The 20,705-nt window shown below is 53.6% G+C and overlaps 1 protein-coding gene across 2 annotated transcripts in view; it reads right to left on the reverse strand.

The window, feature by feature from the left end:
- Nucleotides 1-765: 765 nt before the first annotated feature.
- The window catches only part of WHRN (whirlin), a 54,650-nt gene continuing 34,710 nt past the window's right edge, over nucleotides 766-20,705 (reverse strand). Inside the window, exons 4-13 of one of the 2 annotated variants that reach the window (XM_059486336.1) lie at nucleotides 19,138-19,340; nucleotides 17,865-17,901; nucleotides 16,225-16,437; nucleotides 15,114-15,320; nucleotides 12,746-12,778; nucleotides 8,709-8,780; nucleotides 7,001-7,571; nucleotides 3,841-4,019; nucleotides 3,093-3,215; nucleotides 766-1,399 (exon numbers count right to left, since the gene is read on the reverse strand). In XM_059486336.1, coding sequence (XP_059342319.1) covers nucleotides 1,217-1,399; nucleotides 3,093-3,215; nucleotides 3,841-4,019; nucleotides 7,001-7,571; nucleotides 8,709-8,780; nucleotides 12,746-12,778; nucleotides 15,114-15,320; nucleotides 16,225-16,437; nucleotides 17,865-17,901; nucleotides 19,138-19,340 — 1,821 coding nt within the window. In that variant the 3' untranslated portion in view covers nucleotides 766-1,216. Of the gene's footprint in view, nucleotides 1,400-3,092; nucleotides 3,216-3,840; nucleotides 4,020-7,000; nucleotides 7,572-8,708; nucleotides 8,781-12,745; nucleotides 12,779-15,113; nucleotides 15,321-16,224; nucleotides 16,459-17,864; nucleotides 17,902-19,137; nucleotides 19,341-20,705 lie in introns of both variants that reach the window. The other variant, XM_059486335.1, reaches the window with a different exon arrangement.

Below are 20,705 nucleotides of genomic sequence, written 5' to 3' on the forward strand. Positions count from 1 at the left end.
CGCCGCACTCCGCCAATCCGCGCGCGGAGGGAGAGGTCGTCAGCATAAACCCCGCCCATCCTTATTTGCATATCCCGCCGCTGGCGGCCAATCAGAGCCGTGGTTGAGGGAACTTCATTGGCATAATTTATGCAGCGCGGGCACCCCCTGGCGGGGCGCTGCCCATTCCTGGGAATTGGGATGGGATCCATGGGAAGGGAAGGGAAGGGAAGGGAAGGGAAGGGAAGGGAAGGGAAGGGAAGGGAAGGGAAGGGAAGGGAAGGGGAAGGGAAGGGAAGGGAAGGGAAGGGAAGGGAAGGGAAGGGAAGGGAAGGGAAGGGAAGGGAAGGGAAGGGAAGGGAAGGGAAGGGAAGGGAAGGGAAGGGAAGGGAAGGGAAGGGAAGGATCCATGGGATGGCCAATCCCAGAGATCCCTGGCAGGGATTGAGATGAGAATGGAGAACAGATGGGGTGGGAATGAGGAGAAATTGAGTTGGGAAATAATGAGGTGGGATGGAATGAAATGGGGATAGGACTGGGCATGGGATGGGATGGGAATAAGGACTGGATGGGTCAAGGATGGGATGGAGCTGACATAAAGCATCCCCTCATCACCACCACCACTGCACTCCCACCCACCCTGCCAGCCCTGGGAAGCTCCCAGGATATTAAAGAAAGTATCCTGGCACCCCTTCCCCTTCCAAGCCCCTCTTCCCAGCCCCAAAGCACCCCCCAAGCACAGCCTTTTTTCTACCCTGATAGATTTATTGAAAAATTAAAAGCACAAGCTCTGTATATATAAATACAACGACACTGCCAGCGATTTACAAGGCCTCCGGTTGCTCTCTCTGCATCCCCACCCGTGGCTGGCACCACCCACCTGGGCACCTTGGGGACCACCCAAAGGAGCAGCAACCCCCTGAAACTCCCTGCAGCCTGAGCCACGGGCCCGCCTTGCTCTGTGTGTGGCACTCAAATGACAGCGGGGACACCCAGAACCGAGCCGTCCTGCCCCGCTCCCAGCCTGGCCGAGGGGGAGAGGACATTCCCTACCCCAGAGAGGACAGGGATGGAAACGTGAAGGGATGTGCCCTAGGCAGGCAGCGAGCCTGCGGCGGGCGCAGGGACATTTGGGGACAAGCCAGGGGTGTGTGTGCGCGTGCGGGGCCGTGGGACGCCGCTGTCCCACCTCGCTGCCATCCTCCATCCCCATCCCAGCGCTGTAAAAACCCTGCCCCTAAAGGGCCACGTTGAACTCTGTGACCAAGAAATCGATGTAGTCCTTCTCCTTCAGCTTGAAGGCCTCGGCGATGATGCGGGCGGCCTCGCGGTGCTCCTTGCCCCGCAGCCCCGTGCCGTTCACCTCCAGGATGACGTGTCCCACCTTCAGCTTCCCGCAGTTGTGTGCCGAGCCGCCCCGCTGCAGGACACAGAGAGGGGTCAGATCAGCATCAAGCAGGGGGGAAAAACTGCATCCCACCTTTCCCAGGGGGGAAAAACGATGTGTCCCACCTTCAGCTCCCCACAGTTGTGTGCCGAGCCACCCCGCTGCAGGACAGAGAGGGGTCAGACCACACTCCCACTGTCGGAACTCAGCACATCCCTCTGGGTGTCCAGAATTGCCAAGGACCCCATCGGGGGGCTCAGAGACCCTGGCATGCTGCCCAGAGCATCTGGGGATTTGATTGTGACCCCTGGAGCAAGTTACCAGCTTTGTATGAGGACATGAAAGTCACACAGGTTTGAATAGTGTAATAATAAAATATTCACAGGGTGAAAATGTAGATTTTAGGATTTTTGGTATGGGGGTTTTGGGGACAAGATGGAGGAACTTGGGCATGTCTAGTCCTTCTTCTTTCTTCTTCTTGTTCTCCATTTTCTGCAGTGCTGTTGGCACTTTGGGATTGGTTTAGAGTAGAAGCTCACTGTCTAACACAGGTGGTGGGTATTGGGAATTCAGTGTAAATATGTTATATGTAGTTTGTAGTATAAAAGGACAACACAGAGTGCCTGTGGCTGCCCTGCTGAGCAGATCTCGGCTGGGCAGAAAGAAAATTTTATAGATAAGAATTAATAAACAACCTCAAGTCTGAAAAGTGAAGAGTCCAGACTCGTTCTTCAGTTGTGCGGGCTGAAGCAGAGACATCCTGCACATCTTGGGGCAGAAATTATCAACAGCAGCCTGAGATCCCACCACTCCCTGCATCAAGCAGGGGGAAAAAATTGGGAGGTATTTCATATCTGATGTGATGGATGTGAAATATTTCACTTTTTGGAGAGAGGGGATGAATTTGGCTTCCCCCCTGCTTGCTCCTGGAGCGTGACGCCAGCTGGAATGGCCAAGAATAACCAAGGCAGAGTTGGCTCTGCTTTTTTTTGCTGTAAATAACTTGAATTTAGCCCCAAGTAAACAGGGAGACAGCTCCAGAGGGCTCAGTCCCCTGGCTCCCATCCACCATTCCCCCTCCTCAATCCCCTGTCTGGCAGTTTCCAGACATCTGGAGACAGCAGCCAAGCTTTCAGGGCTGCCCTGATTCCCTCGGAGATGTCTGGAGCACACAGCTGACTCCCCCACAGGAGGTGTGTTCTGGAATGGGATCATCCACGGGACACAGACACCATCCTCAGCATGGCAGAATGGTGCCTGGGGAGTGCAGGGCTGGACAAATCTCCAAAATCCCCCTGGCCACAGCTCCAGGGCCTTCCCCAGCCTGCCCAGGGAGGAGAGGGATGGGATGGGATGGGATGGGATGGGATGGGATGGGATGGGATGGGATGGGATGGGATGGGATGGGATGGGAGGGGATGGGATGGGATGGACCCCCCTCTTAATCCTACTTTTCTCTCCACCTCCAAGCGATCCTGGGACCCCCTGGGACCCCTCCTCCCTCTCCATCTCTGAGGGACCCTTGGGGCCCTGCACACTGCTCCCTCACCTCCACTTCTTTTTCCTGGGATGGGATGTGATGTGCTGGGATGGGATGGGATCTACGACTGGCTGGGATGGGACGGGATCCATGGGATGGGCTGTGACAGGCTGGGATGGATGGGATGGGATCTGGGATGGGATGTGCTGGGATGTGCCCAGAGCTGTCCCCTCCCAGCTGCCCTACCTGGATGGTGACGATGCGGGGCAGCGGCTGCCGCGTGTTGGCGCCGCCCTCGATGGCGATGCCCAAGGTGGGAGCGCTCTTGGACACCCGGATCAGACACGACGTGGGCTCCAGGAGCCCTGGCTGTGGGGACAGATGGCAGCACTGCCAAGGGGGCCTGGACACCGTGTGCCAGCCGTGCTCCCTCGGCCAGGGCCCCACAGCAGGCAGGGACAAGCTGCTGCCACCACAGAGCGACAGACACAGCCCTGCAGTTGCTTTCTGACTCCTGATCTAAAATCCCAACTCTGGGCAGCTCTGGAAGGATTTGGGAAGGAGCAGAGCAGCTCTCTACCTGCCTGCCTGCTCGTGTCCCTCAGCCTCACCACCACCAGAAACCCTCTGAGTTATGTCTGACACCCGCTGCCACCTTCCCTTTGGGTGACAAGTGACTTCATTCATGCAGCTTGTGGATGTCCATTTACAGCCGGGAATTCTCCCATGCCCCAGGTAGCTGCTGGCTGGAGCTGGCAGGGATGGGATTTACCCAGGATGGAGCGAATCAGCCCTACAGTGCCCCTCTCAGCCACTCCTGACCCCTTTCCCCACAGCTCAGCCCCCCAGAGAACTGACTGCCTGCAGCAGAGAGGAGAATACCCCAGCTGTGCACGGACCAGCGGCTGCTGCCTGTGGGCAGAGGGAGTGGAACGGGCTGGCCAAGGCAGTGGTGCCCCCTCCCACACAGAGCAGCGCCCCAGGCCCCCCTCACCGGCTTGGAGGCCCCTTCTGCCGCCCCCTCGCTCCTGGCGGCCTCCTTGGGGCTGCGGCTCTTGCCGGGGCCTGGCTGCCGGCTCCTGTCCTTGCCGCTCGTCTCCACCTCCCCGATGTCCACCCCGCTGTCCTCGCTGAGGGTCTGCCCGCTGTCCGACAGCTGGGAGAGCGTGGAGGCTGGGGAGAGACGCGGCGTTAGCGGGGCAGGGGCAGTGCCAGGGCCAGGCACCCAAGGCCACGGGGAGAAGGCAGCTTCTACTCCCAGGGATGGGCAGCTCCCCTGGGATTCAGAGCAAGGTTCCCAAGCACAGCCCTGCAAAACCTTGGAATTGCTTAGCTGGGAAAAGTGTTGGAACTCAGTACATCCCTCTGGGTGTCCAGAGTTGCCAAGGACCCTGTCAGGGGGCTTGGAGACCCTGGCATGCTGCCCATGGGGATTTGATTTTGACCCCTGGAGCAAGTTACCAGCTTTGTATGAGGACATGAAAGTCACACAGGTTTGGATGGTGTAATAATAAACTGATCACAGGGTGAAAATGTAGATTTTAGGATTTTTGGTATGGGGGTTGTGGGGACAAGATGGAGGAATCTGGGTGTGTCCAGCCTTTCTTCTTCTTCTTGTTCTCCATTTTTGCAGTGATGTAGGCACTTTGGGATTGGTTTAGAGTAGAAGTGCACTGTCTAACACAGGTGATAGGTATTGGGAATTAAGTGTAAATATGTTATATGTAGTTTGTAGTATAAAAGGACAACACCACCTCGGGGGCAGTCGGAGTGCCTGTGGCTGCCCTGCTGAGCAGATCTCGGCTGGGCAGAAATAAAATTTTATAGATAAGAATTAATAAACAATCTCAAGACTGAAAAGTGAAGAGTCCAGACTTGTTCTTCAGCTGTGCGGGCTGAAGCAGAGACACCCTGCACATCTCAGGGCAGCGATTATCAACAGCAACCCGAGAGAAAAGAACTCTCAGATCATCAAGTCCAACCACAAGAGCAGCACTGCTAAGGCCACTTCAAAGCCATGTCCTCAAGTGCCACATCTACAAGGCTTTTAGGTTCTTTCAGGGATAGGATCGCCACCACTGCCCTGGGCAGCCTCTCACCAATGCCTGACCACCTTTCAGTGAAGGGATTTTCCCAATATCCAGCGTGAGGCTCCCCTGGCACACCTTGAGGCCCTTCCCTCTTGTCCTGTCCCTGTTTCTTGGGAGAAGAGACCAACCCCAACTTCACTGTACTCCCCTGTTAGAAGAGCAGAGCTGTGCACAGGCAGCATCCAGAGACAAGTGGCCTCAAACTCTGGTGTGGAATCCAACCCAGATCCCAAACTGGGATGGAGGGAGAGAGTGATGAATTCAGGGACCCTGCTGGAGGCCAGTTTATGCACCCCATGCCCCACAACAGGGGCTGGGAGGAGACAGAGACCAAGCCAAGTGAAGAGGTGCTGCCATGTAGGAGCTTTCTGCCCTTCGAGGATGAAGACCAAGTGCAGATGGAGGCTGGAAAGGTCAGGAGCAGCGGCAGAGCTGCATTGATGCACCCGCGGCGCTGCATTAACGCACCCACACCACCCAGCGGGCAAGGGAAAGCTGCAGTGACGCCGCTGTGCCACGCGAGGGCGACATTGCCACTCGTGTCGCTGCCGCAGCGCGGGGTGGGGGGGCGGGAACGCTCCGGGACCCCCGGGATTGCCCTGGGTCCCCCTTCCCTCTCCATGTCCGACACCTTTGGATCCCACTTCCCTCTCCTTCTCAGAGAGATTCTCTAGATCCCCCTTCCCTCTCCATCCCTGAGAATTCCTGGATCCCCCTTCCCTCTCCTTCTGATCACTGGATCCCCCTTCCTTTCAATCCTGGCATTCCAGAGGGGCATCAAGTGATTGGCAGATTCACAGGATGCCCTCTACCCCTGGGAGGCATTGGGCCATCCAGGTGTCCTTTGTCCCTTGAGACCTCCCCTCCTGTCCCTGGTTGGTGGCTCCCTGCCCCTTCCCTGCCCCTCTCCCCGAGGTTCAAAGGAGCAGCAACCACGGGCTCAGGGAGTTCTGTTGGAGCTGGTGCTGGGTTCAGAGGCCTGTGGGCCAGAATAAAGCTCTGGATCCAAACCCTCCACCAGAACCAACTCCTTTCCTTCACCATCACCTTAAAGCTTCTCTGCCAGGGGAAAACCTGAGGAGCAGCCCCTGTTATGGGGGGAAGCTCCATCCCAGCACCACCAGAGCTCCTGCAGGCCTGGACTTGTCTCCATGGGCCCAACTGCAGCACCCAGCCAGCCAAAAGGGTCTGTGGGGTGAAACACCACACAGCCAGCCAGCCAAAAGGGTCTGTGGGGTGAAACACCACACACCCAGCCAGCCAAAAGGGTCTGTGGGGTGAAACATCACACAGCCAGCCAGCCAAAAGGGTCTGTGGGTGAAACACCACAGTGCTGCTATTTGGTTCAGCACCAAGGGCCTGACAAGCTCAGGCATGTCCCATCCTGCTGTGTTGGTAATTTGTCACAGACATGTTTTATGAAAAATCTTTTCCTTAGGATTTTTCCTCCTGAGAAACTGAAAGGCCTCAGGAACAAAATGTAAACATTGATTATCTGCTGCTGTGGAATGCAACAGGTGCATCTGTGATTGCTCTCATGTGGTTGTTTCTAATTAATGGCCAATCACAGTCAGCTGGCTTGGACAGAGAGTCTGAGCCACAAGCCTTTGTTATCATTCTTTCCTTTTCTATTTTTAGCTAGCCTTCTGATGAAATCCCTTCTTCTATTCTTTTAGTATAGTTTTAATGTAATATATATAATAAAATAATAAATCAAGCCTTCTGAAATAGGGAGTCAGATCCTCATCTCTTCCTCTCTTCCCTCATCCTCAGACCCCTGTGAACACTACCATACATGATAATGTGGATTTCTCTCCCATTCCCTCCCCCTCTCCCTGAGCAGATCACCTTGGAGGCACAGGGCCCACACGGTGACAATGCCCACGGTGTGACAGTGACAGTGACTCTGCTCAGCCCAGCAGCCCCCAGCAGCTGTCCCTGCCCTGGGGAGGGCCTCACCTTGCTGTGGGAACACTGTCACAGTAATTATTCCAACTCTGCCCCATTTATCTCCCTCCCAGCACCCCAGGGATGGTTTCCCCCAGCTGGGGAGGTGCCACCCACCTCTGGCCTGGGGCAGGGGCCTCACTTCGTTGACGTCGGGCTCGCTGTTGGGCTGGTGCACCTCCACCATGATGAAATGCTGGTTGCCCACGGCCGAGGGGCTGCCCTTGTCCGGGGGAGGGGGCGCGGGGTGAGGGGGCGGCGGAGGAGGGGACGGGGCCGGGGGGCTCTGAGGCCCCTCTGGGGACGGGCTCTTGAGCCTGCTGGGGGACTGCACCCTGGGGAAGGGCCCGATGGGGTGCTGGCTGAGCAGGGACAGCGGGCTGTCCTTGGGCTGGCTGCGAGGGGACAGGGGGGAGATGGTGGCGTAGATGGCGCTGGGGTTGGAATCCTCGGTGGCTGTGGAGGTGACGCTGAGCGTGTCCTTCTCAGGAGGGTTGGGAGGGGGAGAGGGGTTGCGGGGGGCCACGAAGAAAAGGCCGGACTGGGAGGACTCGGACGAGGGGCGCTTGGGCTTGTCCTTGCCCGGGACACGGGGCTGGGCTGAGCAGGGCTCCAGGGTCTGCGGGGCTGAGGGAGGAGGAGGAGGCTTGAAATCGGGTGGTTCCTCTGGGAAGGAGGAGAGATCATCCTGCCAAAGCAAGCACAGGTTGTTGGATACCATGCCCAGGCTCAGTGCATGTTCATCTCCTCACACTGACCATGGCTGAAGAGATGGTTGTTATAGAAACACCTTCCTGAGCTGATGGTGATACACAAACACCTTCCTGACCCTACAGTGACACACAAACACCTTCGTGACCCGACAGAGTTAAACACCTTCCTGACCCTACAGTGCTACACAAACACCTTCCTGACCTTAAAAGTGCTACACAAACACCTTCCTGAGCTGACAGTGTCACACAAACACCTTCCTGACCCTACAGTGCTACACAAACACCTTCCTGACTCTTTGACAGGGTCACACAAACACCTTCCTGACCCTCTGACAATGAGAATTCAATTCACAAATAAGCACAGTCGCATAACACCTGATAGGCTTATAATATATTGTAATTAAGAAATGCTTATAATATATTGTAATTAAGAAATAGTTGGCTTCTGATTTTGATGATGTGAATTATAACATCTGTATTGTCTCACCTTTCTCATGAGACTGAAAATAGAATGAAAGTTTTAAAACTTTTATATTTTATTTATAATAATAAAGTATATAAATATATATAAATATATAAAAATAATATATAAAATATATTAATATATAAATAAAAATATAAAATATAAAAATAATACCTAAAACATAAAATAATATATATTTTATATATGTATATGTATACACATATATAAAAATGTATATATATAAATAGTTGTATATAAATATATCTTATAATATATTTTATTTTACATATAAAATAAATATAAATATATTTATATATAAATATAAAAATATATAAATATAAAATATAAATATATAAAAATATATATAATATATATATATATATAAAAATATATATATATATAATCTATTTTATTTTATTCTCAGTTGCCCCATGTCTGGGTCAGAAAAGGGCCTAATCCAGCACAGAACATCCCCCCCCAAGCTTTTCTTTGGTTGCACAAGGCTGCTCCTCTCCAGCCAGGCAGAATCCTTGTCCTGCCCCACCTGAGGAGCTGTGCTCAGTGACTCCCCTGGCACAGCTGCTGCACTGGGGCACCACCCAGCACCCCCAGTTTGCCTCCTGCTCCCCCCAGCTGCGTGCAGCCTTACCAGGGACACATCTGGCAGGGTGTTGATGCTGCTCTGGTGGCAGTCCCCAGCTCCCTCCAGCTCTGACGTGTTCTGGGAGGGCACACAAGAACAGAGAGCCATGGCACAGCAGCAGGAGAACAGCACAGTGCCAGGGGATGGGCAGAGGGATGCTCCAAACCCCTCCCCATGCAGGACCAGCCTTACCCAGGGGGTTTTGCCTCTTTAGGATGCCTTTTTTGGGACACAGGCTGTCCCAAGCTAAGGGACGTGCTCAGAGCATGCTGTGGACCTGACACCTTGGGGTGAGCTCCTCTAGGCCAAAATCAGCTGCTCCTGCTGAATTTGGAAGGGACCAGCCCTGAGGGTTTGTTTTTTTTTTATCCCCAGAGGAAGGACAATGGAAATTTAAAACTCTCCTCCCCAGCAACCCAGTGCAGTGTATTGCAGACATGTTTTATGAAAAATCCTTTCCCTAGGATTTTTCCTCCTGAGAATCCTAGAGGCCTCAGGAACAAAATGCAAACAATGATTATCTGCTGCTGTGGAATGCAACAGGTGCATCTGTGATTGGTCTTATGTGGTTGTTTCTAATTAATGGCCAATCACAGTCAGCTGGCTTGGACAGAAAGTCCAGCCACAAACCTTTGTTATCATTCTTTGCTATTCTATTCTTAGCTAGCCTTCTGAGGAAATCTTTCTTCTATTCTTTTAGTATAGTTTTAATGTAATATATATAATAAAATAATTAATCAAGCCTTCTGCAACATGGAGTCAGATGCTCGTCTCTTCCCTCAACCTGAGACCCCTGTGAACACAGTCACAGCAGTGGGTCTCAGATGCAAAGAGAAGCTGCTGCCACTGCTTTATGAGCCAAAAAATGTCACCAGGAAATGCCACTCCACAGTGTTGAGGAGATCACAGCTCCAGGAATCCAAAAGGGATTTCCTGTGGGAATCTGTCCGTAGGGATGGGCCCAGGGAGAGGCCATGGGTGCACCAAACCTGGTGAAGTCAGGGGTGGCAGAGTGGGGACACAGCAGAGCTGTGAATCCTCTGCCAGGGGGGGATCATCCCCAGCTCCCCTGGTGGCAAACCCAGCCCCAGCCTCCTCTCCCTCAGTATGTGCAGCTCAGGGAGGCGGAGATCAGCTCCTGGCAGGGCTGTTGGGATGGGGCAGGGCACAGTTTGTGTTTAAGTGCCTGCTATTTATTGCAGGGTAAACAGCTGATTAGCTGAAACTCGGGTGCTTCTGCATCTCCCTCAGCTGCTGGAGGCTGCTGCTGTGCCTGGGAGATGCTCGAGTCCCAAAATAGACACGGGAGGCAATTAAGACCATTAGAGGAGCAGCAAAAACATTGATGTAAATAAAGTGCTTTTATCCCTGTGGCTTCTAAAGAAGCCCTGGAGAATGAGAACACAAAGAAACAGCTTGTTCAGCGAGTGACAGGTAAAGGCCTGGCTTGGGAAACGGGCTGGTTCCATCCTCCATTACTCCAGCATATGGGCAGGGGACTTTAAAAGAGAATCACAGAAGGATTTGGGTTGGAAAGGACTTTAAAGATCATCCAGTGCCACCCCTGCCATGGCAGGGACACCTCCCACTGTCCCAGGCTGCTCCCAGCCCTGTCCAGCCTGGCCTCGTGTCACTGACATCTTTTATGAAAAATCCTTTCCTTAGGGTTTTTCCTCCTGAGAAGCTGAAAGGCCTCAGGAACAAAATGTAAACATTGATTATCTGCTGCTGTGGAATGCAACAGGTGCCTCTGTGATTGGTCTCATGTGGTTGTTTCTAATTAATGGCCAATCACAGTCAGCTGGCTCGGAATCTCTGTCTAAGCCACAAGCTTTTGTTATCATTCTTTCTTTTTCTATTCTTAGCCAGCCTTCTGATGAAATCCTTTCTTCTATTCTTTTAGTATAGTTTTATTATAATATATATAATAAAATAAGATATAGTATTATATTTAATTATATATAACATATAAATATTAATAATCAATATATATTAATAATTATATATTACATATTATAATAATATATTACATATAATACAGTATTATATAATATATAATATATAATATATATTTTATATTTTATATTTTATATTTTAATATAATATATATCATAAATCAAACCTTCTGAAACATGGAGTCAGATCCTCATCTCTTCCCTCATCCTCAGACCCCTTTGAGCACGGTCACAGCCTTGGGCACTGCCAGGGATTCAGGGTCAGCCCCAGCTGCTCTGGGGAATTTGCCTGGCAGCAGCCAAACTGTCCCAGCTGTGTCACCACTAAAATGGGAATAATCTGCCTGATGCCCCCTAAACCTGCCAGGGCATCTCCCCCAGCCCTGTGCCCACCACAGGCCTTGTCCCAGCTCTGGGCTCACAGCAAGGACCAGCCTGTCCCAGACCCTGCCCCTGTGCCCGTCAGTGCCACTGCCAGCCCTGTCTCCCCAGCCAGGGACACTGATGCTGCTGCTCCTCCTCAGGGCACCTCTGCCTGCAGGAGATTTGCTTTTCCTCACTCCTTCAGGGGGAAAAAGCAATTAAACAGTGATTGCTCTGGGCCATAAACCATGATGGCTTTTAAGCACATTTGCTTTCAGGAATTGGCTATTTTGAGGCTCTGCCTTCCTGGATTTCCCTTGAAGGACTCACAGAAACCACTGCCCTGACAAATGAGTGTTGGGAAGGCTGTGCCCTCCTCCTCTTCTATTTTCCAGTTCCTCAGGGGAACTGGGGCCAGGTGAGACCCTTCCAGCCCCTCCTCAGAGCAGCTGGGAAATGTTTCTCCTTATCCTAAAAAGAGTGCCCAGCAGGAGAGATGGAGCTGCAGAGCATCTTTCACACAGGCAGACACTTTTCATTTGCAGATTAAAGAGTGGAGAAATTGCCACCTCCCCGGGGAACACAGCCCAACCTTTAATTAACCTCTCAGCTCCAAATCTGTCCCCTAATTTCCACTTACTGCTAAGGAGAGCTTTGCTGAGCTCCTCAGCCTGAGCCCTGCAGGGTGGCAGCTTTGAACAACTGTCCAACAACTATGCCTGGGAATAAATCCAGCTTCCCTTCCATCTCCCACTCTGGAATGCAGCAACATTGGAGAGATGGAGGATGGAGGGGATGGAGGGATGGAGGAGCCACAAGCCCCTCCTGCAGATTTTAGGGGCTCTAAGCATGCAAAATGACCTCCACACAGTGGTTTCGCTCTGTCCCTATCCTCATCCTCTGAGAGGAGAACTTCCAGCACGTGGGAATGCTCCATGTGGGCTATTACAGGGAGCTGATTCACCTCTGGAACCAGCTGGAGCAAGGCAGCACATCTGGAACCAGCCCTGGGAGGAGAAGGCACCTCTGGCTGGCATCAGCTTTGCTAGGAGGTGGTGGAGAGGAAAACCAAAACCCCCAGGGATATCAATTCCTTCATCCCAACACTGAGGGTTGGGCAGGAGGTAGGCACAAAGGGAATGCCAGAACAATCAGGAATTCCCACTGTTCTGGTCAGACATGCTGCACCTGATTCCTGCAGGCTGCAGCTCATCTCTGCCCTGCAGGACTCATCTGGAGGCCCAGGATTCCCAGGAGGTGCTGGTGACCCTCAGACAGTGGCTGAGCACCATCAAACATTGGCTCTGAGCACCTTGGTCCAGCTGAAGATGTCCCTGCTCCCTGCAGGGCAGCTGGATTAGATGGGTTCAAAGGTCCCTTCAACCCAAACCATTCCATGATTTTCTGCTGGTGTTTAGCCAGGCTGCCCACCCAGCACAGCAGCAGGGAGGGCAGGGAGGGCTCTGCCAGGCTCCAGCTCTGCTGCTGCCTCCAAAACCCCATCCCTGAGGTGTCTGTGGCTCTCAGGTCCAGCTGGGTCTGGCTCAAGCTGAGCCTTGTGTGCACTGCAGGACCAGGGACTGGGGGAAGGAGCTGCTCTGTGCACAGGCAGGAGGAGCAGCAGGGCTGGGTGAAACAGGTGGCCCTGCAGGAGCTGCCACACCCCTGGCAGCCCATCCACCCCTCCCCTGCCCGCACCCCCTGCCCCAGGCACTGCAGCCCTACCTCCATCAGGTCTATGAGCCACAGGAGCCGCTCCTGTGCCAGGGGAGAGCAGAGGGAAACAAGCACAAAAGGGAAAATGTGCCATCAGGGAGGGTGTAGAACAAAGGAGAGAGCTGAGCAAACCCTGGCACGGCGCTGTCCCCAAAACCACACCCATAACCCAGCCCAGAACCCATCCCATAACCCAGCCCCAGAACCCAGCCCAAGAACCCAGTCTGGAACCCACACCCAGCATCCAACCCCAGAATTCAACCCCAGAACGCTCACCCAGAACCCAGCCCCAGCTGCAGCCAGGGAGGGTTGGGAGGGCTGGAGGGAGCTCCTGCTCCCAGGGGTGCTGGGGAGGGAACGGCAGCAGGAGCTGAGGGATCATTTGGGAGCCCTGCCCACATCTCTCCTGCTGTCCAAGCACCCATCCACCACAAGCTGGTGCTCTTTGCTTGGCAGCTGTTCCAGCAAGAGTGGGCACAGACCATGCTCAGTGGCAGCATTCCCATCCCCTGGATGGATCATCTCCATTCCTGGAGCAGGGTGTGCTCTCCCACCCCTGGGGACAGCTGCCACATGGCCAGAGAGGACACAGGGGACATGTGCTCTGGAAGGAAGCTCTTAGAGCAGTGGTGCCCCACTGGTGTCCCTCCCTGAGCTCAGGGCTCGTGTGCCAGGTGGGGCTGGGTCACTGGTCACACACACTGGCCCAGGCAGGCACGTCTGGCACATATTGTGGGGCACCAGGCACACCTGGAGCACATGGCACAGCCCCAGGCATGGGCACAGCATTAGAACAGGGTGTTACACTCAGCACACAACCCTGGCAGACCTGTGCCAGCCCTCAGAAAAATTTTCCCAGCAGCTCCTTGGAGAGCAGAGCAAAACTCACTTTGTTTATGCAGATCCAGAAAGGATCTCACTGAAATCCCTCCTGACCTGAGCAGGTGGCTTTCCTGTGGGCACTTGTGGATTTAACAGGACAAAAGCACAGCTCTGATGCTCTGACACTCTCTGAGGTCTCTCACAGGCAGGCAGACCCCAGGAAAGCCCCCTCCCCTCTCCCCCATGGGCTGTGCTGGGTGGACCCTCCCCAGCCCCATCTCAGCATCGTGGGCTGCTTTCCTCGCTGAGCACAGAGCCCATTGTTCCCCCTTCTTTCCATGAAGGGTTTAATTTCCAAGGTTACTAATGCATTTATGATGAAAGGCATTTTATGGCGAGGAAATTAATTTGGGGGCTGTGTGCCTGCACAGTCTGAGGTGATTACAGTAACTTAATTAGACAGTGCGTGCGACAGGGGCCTGGCAGAAACGTGGGAGTGCTGCTGCTGCTGAGTGCTGAGAGTGGGTGGCAATGGGATGCAGCTGCCTGGCCACTGAGGCTCCCACTGGGATGGGGAACAGGCAGCCAGCATCCTTAGGGGTGATTTAGGAGCTGCTGAACAGCTGGGATGGGATTTCTGTGGGGACACAGCTCCAGTGGATTTCTGCGAGCAAGGCAGGCTCTGTCCCACACTGGGATGAAGGTGATGCCTCAGGTTTGAGCTTTTCTATTTTTTCACATTCTGTGCTGCTTTAGTGTGTGGGTCTGGGCTTCACATCAGGGGATGGGGAGCTCTGTGCACAGAGCAGGGAGACAAAACAATTCCTGCTCCAGCTGGGCACCAAGGACAAATGATCCAAATCTCAGCCCCAAGAGCACAAACCCCGTGGGCTGGAGAGAGAAACACAAGCAGGGTGGGACTGCCTGGGCTAAAGCTGGAATGGGACAATGAACTGCAAGGTGCAAATGGAGCAGAACTGATCCCAGGGACAGACCCCGTGCCTGGTTGTGCATTTTGGGACCATTTTGGTTCATCTTGGGTGCAGCCCTGGCTGGGCTCTGGTGCTGCCCAAGGTGTATCCATGGAGGCCTTTGAATAAATCCCTGCTTTATTCTTTAGCTCTGCCCAGCCTCTGTTCTAGGCCAGCTGCACAAGGCATCAAAGGGACATGCAGCCCTTGAGCAGGGCACAGCAGCACCTCAGTGTCAGGGGCACAGAGACACCCAGCACCTCATGGCATCACCCACAAACCACCCAGAGTGCACAGAAAAGCAACAGCCTTGGGAACCCATGGGGGAAGCTGGACAGGGCCCCCGGAGGGGTGAAATGGCCTTGCAGCACTCTCTGCCCCATCAGACACTCCATGAAATGTAGGATAATCCAAATCATACTCTATGCCTTTCCATGAAAAACCCAAACATTATCTCCTAAGCGGACAGTACAGCCACCAGACACATTCTTGTTTCAGGTACCACACAGCCCGGGGAGAGCAGCTTGCTGTAGCACTGCCAGGGGGAGGGGCTGCAAGGAAGGGATCAAGCAGGAGGGACCTACCCTGGCCGAGCTGACGGTGGTGGCAGTGAAGTGGCTGCTGGAGGACGAGACGGTGTCGCTGTAGGACATCATGGAGTAGGAGTCGGGGCTGGGCCCCGCGGGCTGCCGGGCCTTCATGGACTCGATCTCCCTCTTGAGCACCAGGTTGTCGAAGCGGTCCAGGTCTTGTGGGGAGATCACCCCCCTCACCTCGGAGAGCAGCGAGAACTGGCCAGGCACACAAAGCCACAGCCAGGTTGGGGCACAGTCACATTCCTGGGGAGCTGGGGGCCTCCCTCCCACCATGGTCAGCAGTGGCAATGGCAGGTGATGGAGGAGGTTTGGTCATAAATGATACCAGAAGCTCCTCTGCCACTGAACACCAGCCTGCATCCCCACAGGGTGCTCAGAGCAGCTGTGGCTGCCCCTGGATCCCTGGCAGCGCCCAAGGCCAGGGCTTGGAGCACCCTGAAGTAGTGGAAGGTGTTCCTGCTCATGGCAGGTGTGGAACAAGGTGATTTTTACAGTCCCTTCCAACCCAGACCAGGGTGGAATTCTGTGCTCGTTCCACGATTGTCACAGACACATTTTATGAAAAATCCTTTCCTTAGGATTTTTCCACCTGAGAAGCTGAGAAGCCTCAGGAACAAAATGTAAACATTGATTATCTGCTGCTGTGGAATGCAACAGGTGCCTCTGTGATTGGCCTATGTTGGTTGTTTCTAATTAATGGCCAATCACAGTCAGCTGGCTCAGACTCTCTGGCCGAGCCACAAACCTTTGTTATCATTTTTTCTTTTTCTGTTCCTAGCTAGCCTTCTGATGAAAACCTTTCTTCTATTCTTTATAGTATACTTTTAATGTAATATATATAATAAAATAATAAATCAAGCCTTCTGAAACATAGAGTCAAATCCTCATCTCTTCCCTCATCCTCAGACCCCTGTGAACACTATCACACACAATAATGTGGATTTCTCTCCCATTCCCTCCCCCTCTCCCTGAGCAGATCACCCTGGAGGCAAAGGGCCCACACGATGACAATGCCCACAGCATTGTGACAGTGACAGTGACTCTGCTCAGCCCAGCAGCCCCCAGCAGCTGTCCCTGCCCTGTGGGGATGCAGGCTCACCTTGGCGTGTGTGTTGAGCAGCTCAAAGAGGGCCATGACCAGAGCATCCACGGAGATGTTGCCCTCCTTGTACTCATCCAGGTAGTAGCCCATGGTGGCTCTCTCCTGTTCGTTGAGGAGGTGCCGGGCCTGCTCCTCCAGCATCACGCGGCTCTGGTTCACCATGGTGCTCAGGGTCACCTGCGAGCCGGCCAGCCCCCGGTAGAACACGGGCTGCAGGGCACAGGGGACAGCCTTGGGGCAGGGGGAAGGAGGGCAGAGCTCTGCTGAGCCAGCTGGGCCAAGGAGGGTGCCTGCTTTGGGCTCTGCCACCAGCCCTCCCTGCCAGCACTGCCTGCACAGGAGCTGGGAGTCAGACTGCAAGGAGAATTTTGGGAATGACAGCAGGAAGGTACCCCCAGGTACCCCCCATTCGCCTTTCAGTGTCACCTCTTGTTCGGGTAAGTCCAGAGCCAAGATCAGAGGAGCTGAGCTTTGCTCTCTGGGACAGGGAATGGCTGGAGCTGAACCAGGGCAGGAGCTCAGGGCAAGGCTCTGCCCCCAGAGGGTGCTGGCACTGCCCAGGCTGCCCAGGGAATGGGCACGGCCCCGAGGCTGCCAGAGCTCCAGGAGCCTTTGGGCAGCGCTGCCAGGGGTGCCCAGGGTGGGGCTGCTGGGGGGGCTGGGCAGGGACAGGGGCTGGGCTGGGGGATCCCTTCAGTCCCTCCCAGCTCAGGATATTCTGTGCTTCTCTGATTCCCTCAGTCCATGCAGCACCAGTTGAGTTTCCCATCCCTTTTCAGCAAGTGCAGATCCTGTCCCCCAGCAGGCAGTGATTTAATCCCAGGCTGTGCTCCTGTTCCTCCCTGCCAGAACTGGGGGAACTGGGGCCACAGGAGACAGGCCAGCTCCCCATCCTGTGGAAAAGGCACATTTGCCCCCACTGCCAGCTTGAGGCAGACCCTAGTGAAGAAAGAGCCACTGGCAACCAAAGAACTCCCAGCGAGAGACAAGCCTGGCTGCAGATAAAAGAGTTTTTCCCTTTGAGAGGGATTTCTGAAGGGAGGTCCTTAGTGTTTCCTCCCAGACAGAGCTGGCACAGGGATATGGAACCAGACCAGACCCTGACTATCCCAGAGACAGAGAGGAGTTGAGGCTGGGGAACATGTTTTGCCAGCAAAGAGTGTAAAGCTGTTATCAGTGAGAGCCACCTGTGAAACCTTCCTGCTTAATTTCCATTTAAAAGCGACGTGCTTTGCAAGGAGGAGATGCTGGCACAGAGCTGCAGGCACAGCACGGGGTGAGCTGGGGAGGGCTGGCTCAGCTCTGCCTTGGCTGGGACAGACCCCTGCAGCTCCCAGGACACACAGACAGCCACCATGAGGCCAGTCATGGTCACCTCTGCAGGGTGGAGGGGTCCCCATGGTCCTTGTCCATGGGTGATCATTGCCCCTTGCCCATGAAGGCTGGAGGGCACCAGGTGTGCTTAAAGTGGCACAGGAGAAGGGACACCACTGTCACACTGCAGAACACACAGCATGGGGAGGAGAAAAGCCCATTAAAATCCCAAACCAGCATCCCTGCTGTAACCAGGAGCATGGGTCCCTCCCTCCCATGGAAAATTATCAGTGATAATTTCACAAGGATCAGGAATGTCTTACCCTGGCTGCCACGTCCATGGCATGGTCACCCACTGCCCTGTGAGGAGGGAGAAGATCAGTTAGCCCTGAGTGCCTGTCACAAGTTGGTCAGAGAGTGAAACAGATAACTTTCCCAGGCATTGTTCTGGGAAAAGCTGTGAGAAGCTCAGAGAAAAAGAACTGAAACAATTCTTATGTTAAGTCTCTGCAGATGGTGTTTGTGAACATGTGGAACATGTTCTACGTGATGTTTATGGAAAGATGGTGCTGCTGCTAATTAACAAATGGGGTGACAGGTGTTAATAGAACCAGTCAGGTTCTGGGTGAATGATGTTGCCTATAAAAATGTGAAGTTTTGTAATAAAGGAGCTTTTATGCCTTCTGAAAATGCATAGAGTTGTGTCGCCTACATTCCTGTTCCTGACTCAATGGTGACATCAGACAGCACAACATTGTCCACACCTGCTCCACCCTACAGGCCAGAGATGCTTCCTTGATGCAGGAGCCAGACCCTAGAATGGGGAGTTCCATGGACAGGCTGGGGGTCCCCATCCTCCCAGGGGCTCTGAGCTGACAGACCTCCTCCAAACAGCCCATCTTGGGTTGGAAATGGGGCTGTGTGTTCTATCCCCATCTGTCAGAGCTGGGGCAGCTCTCTGCTGTCCACGGGGCAGTTGTTTCTTTATCTCTCCCACAGCCAACCCTCCCTGCAGGAGATCTCTGCTGTCCATGGCCACTGAGTGTCCCTGCAGGGCTGATCCAATGCCAGCATCCCATGGGGAGATGCTGCGCCCAGGGCAGGAGCCAAGCATTCCTGCCTGGATCCAATCTGAGCCTGGCACAGCACAGCAGCCTCTGCCCCCTGCATTGCCAGAGGAGCAGCTTTCTGCTGCCCTGCATGGCCAGAGGGAGCCCAGGCCCATCTGCAGCAGCCCTGGAGCTGCAGAGGAAAACTCCCCCCTTGTGCAGGATCCCTGCTGCAGCAGAGCCACAGCTGGCACTGCAGGAGGGCTGAGCCCCCATGGGATGGGGCTGGGACACCTCCCTGACACACAGGGGACAGGGCACAGTCTGACTCTGGCAGTAGTGGTTTTGTACTATTGCATTTGTATTTTTAATTTTCCTAGTAAAGAACTGTTATTCCTATTCCCATATCTCTGCCTGAGAGCCCCTTAATTTCAAAATTATAATAATTCAGAGGGAGGGGGTTTGCATTTTCCATTTCAGGGGATGTTCCTGCCCTCCTTAGCAGACACCTGGCTGTTCAAACCAAACCAGCCCCCCAGGCCCTTACCCTGCAGAGCTGAGCAGGGTCTCCCCGAGCTGGGAGCTGCTGATCCAGCGGGTCTCATCCACGGTGGTGCGGGCGTGGGGCAGGCGCCCGATGTCTTTCACCGTCATCATCAGGTGCCGCGAGGACTTGAGCAGCTTCACGGCCTCGTCATGGGGGATGCTCAGGAAGCTCCGGCCATTCACCTCCAGGATCTGGTCTCCCACCTGTGGAGTTAGGATGGACTGAGCCTGGTGTGTCCTTGGAGCTCTTCTGTTGGGAATAACCTGTCCCAGTAGGGACGTGCTGCCCAGTCTAAGCCAGCTGCAAAGTGGGATGCAGCAATTGGGGGGACCAGGGACAATGCTGCTGGATGGAGATCATTGTCACTGTCATATTTTCTGAAAAATCCTCTTTGCCCAGGATTTCTCTCCTGGGAAGTTTAGAAGCCTCAGAGAAAAAGGAAAACAATTCTTATCTCATTTGCTTCTCCTGTGTATTGCTGCTTTGGAATGCGGTTGGAAATTGTTTATCCAACATGTGAATGGTTTTAACTTAATGACCAATCATGGTCAGGCTGTCAGGACTCTGGAAGGAGTTCACATTCTCTGGAAAAATCCCTTCACCCAGGGTTTTCCTCCTGGGAAGCTGGGGAGCCTCAGAGAAAAGGAAAACAATTCTTATCTCATTTGCTTCTCCTGTGTTGTGCTCATGTGCAATGTGTTTGGAGATTGTTTACCCACAGGTGATTGTTCCATTGCATTCTGCTGGGAGTTGTTTTCACTCTTTGGCCAATCAGGGCCAAGCTGTGTCAGGACTCTGGAGAGAGTCACGAGTTTTTCATTAGTATCTTGTTAAGCCTTCTGTCTGTATCCTTCCTCCATTCTTTAGTATAGTTTTAGTATAGCATTCTTTAATATAATATAGAACATAAAATAACAAATTAGCCTTCTAAGAACATGGAGTCAGATTCATCATTTCCTCCCTTTGTCCAGGGGACCCTGAAAATACCACAGATCATCCCTCAAGCTGGCAGCCAGTGAGGCTGGAGGGGCCTGTTGAGGATCCCAGCTCAGACTGATCTGCCCAGTCTCCTCCACCATCCAGACCAACCCCAAAGAACATCAAGGCCTCCAGCCCAGTCCCTGCTGCTGCTCTGGGATGTCAGGAACCATCTGTGGAGGCTCCAGCCCTCAGATCTCTGCATGCAGCAGGGAGGGGCTCACCACAGCCTCCATCACAAACTGCACATCTGGCACAGCTGCATTCCATCTCTCCTCTGCTGTTTCCTCCCCTAAGAGATTTCATTTTGTGGGCAAGGCCTTTGCTGGAACCAGGAGCTTCCCTGACAGCCTGGCCTTTTTTGAGACACAGCACCCATCTGGTGTTTCACCCTTCCTCCCAGGTCCTCTTCCTATGTGCTCCCAGAGCATCCAGGGCTGCTCCTCCTCACTCCTGTATCACAATTCACCCTATTCCTGATAAACCACATTTTTGAAACTGCCCTTTCCTATCTTTGCTTAACCACAGGCCTCAGCTCAGCTCTACCAAAACACAGCAGGGATTTTCTCCTTGCCTGGCCACCAAGGAGA

This window comes from Ammospiza nelsoni, chromosome 20, assembly GCF_027579445.1.
Source record: "Ammospiza nelsoni isolate bAmmNel1 chromosome 20, bAmmNel1.pri, whole genome shotgun sequence".
Taxonomy (NCBI): Eukaryota; Metazoa; Chordata; class Aves; order Passeriformes; family Passerellidae; genus Ammospiza; species Ammospiza nelsoni.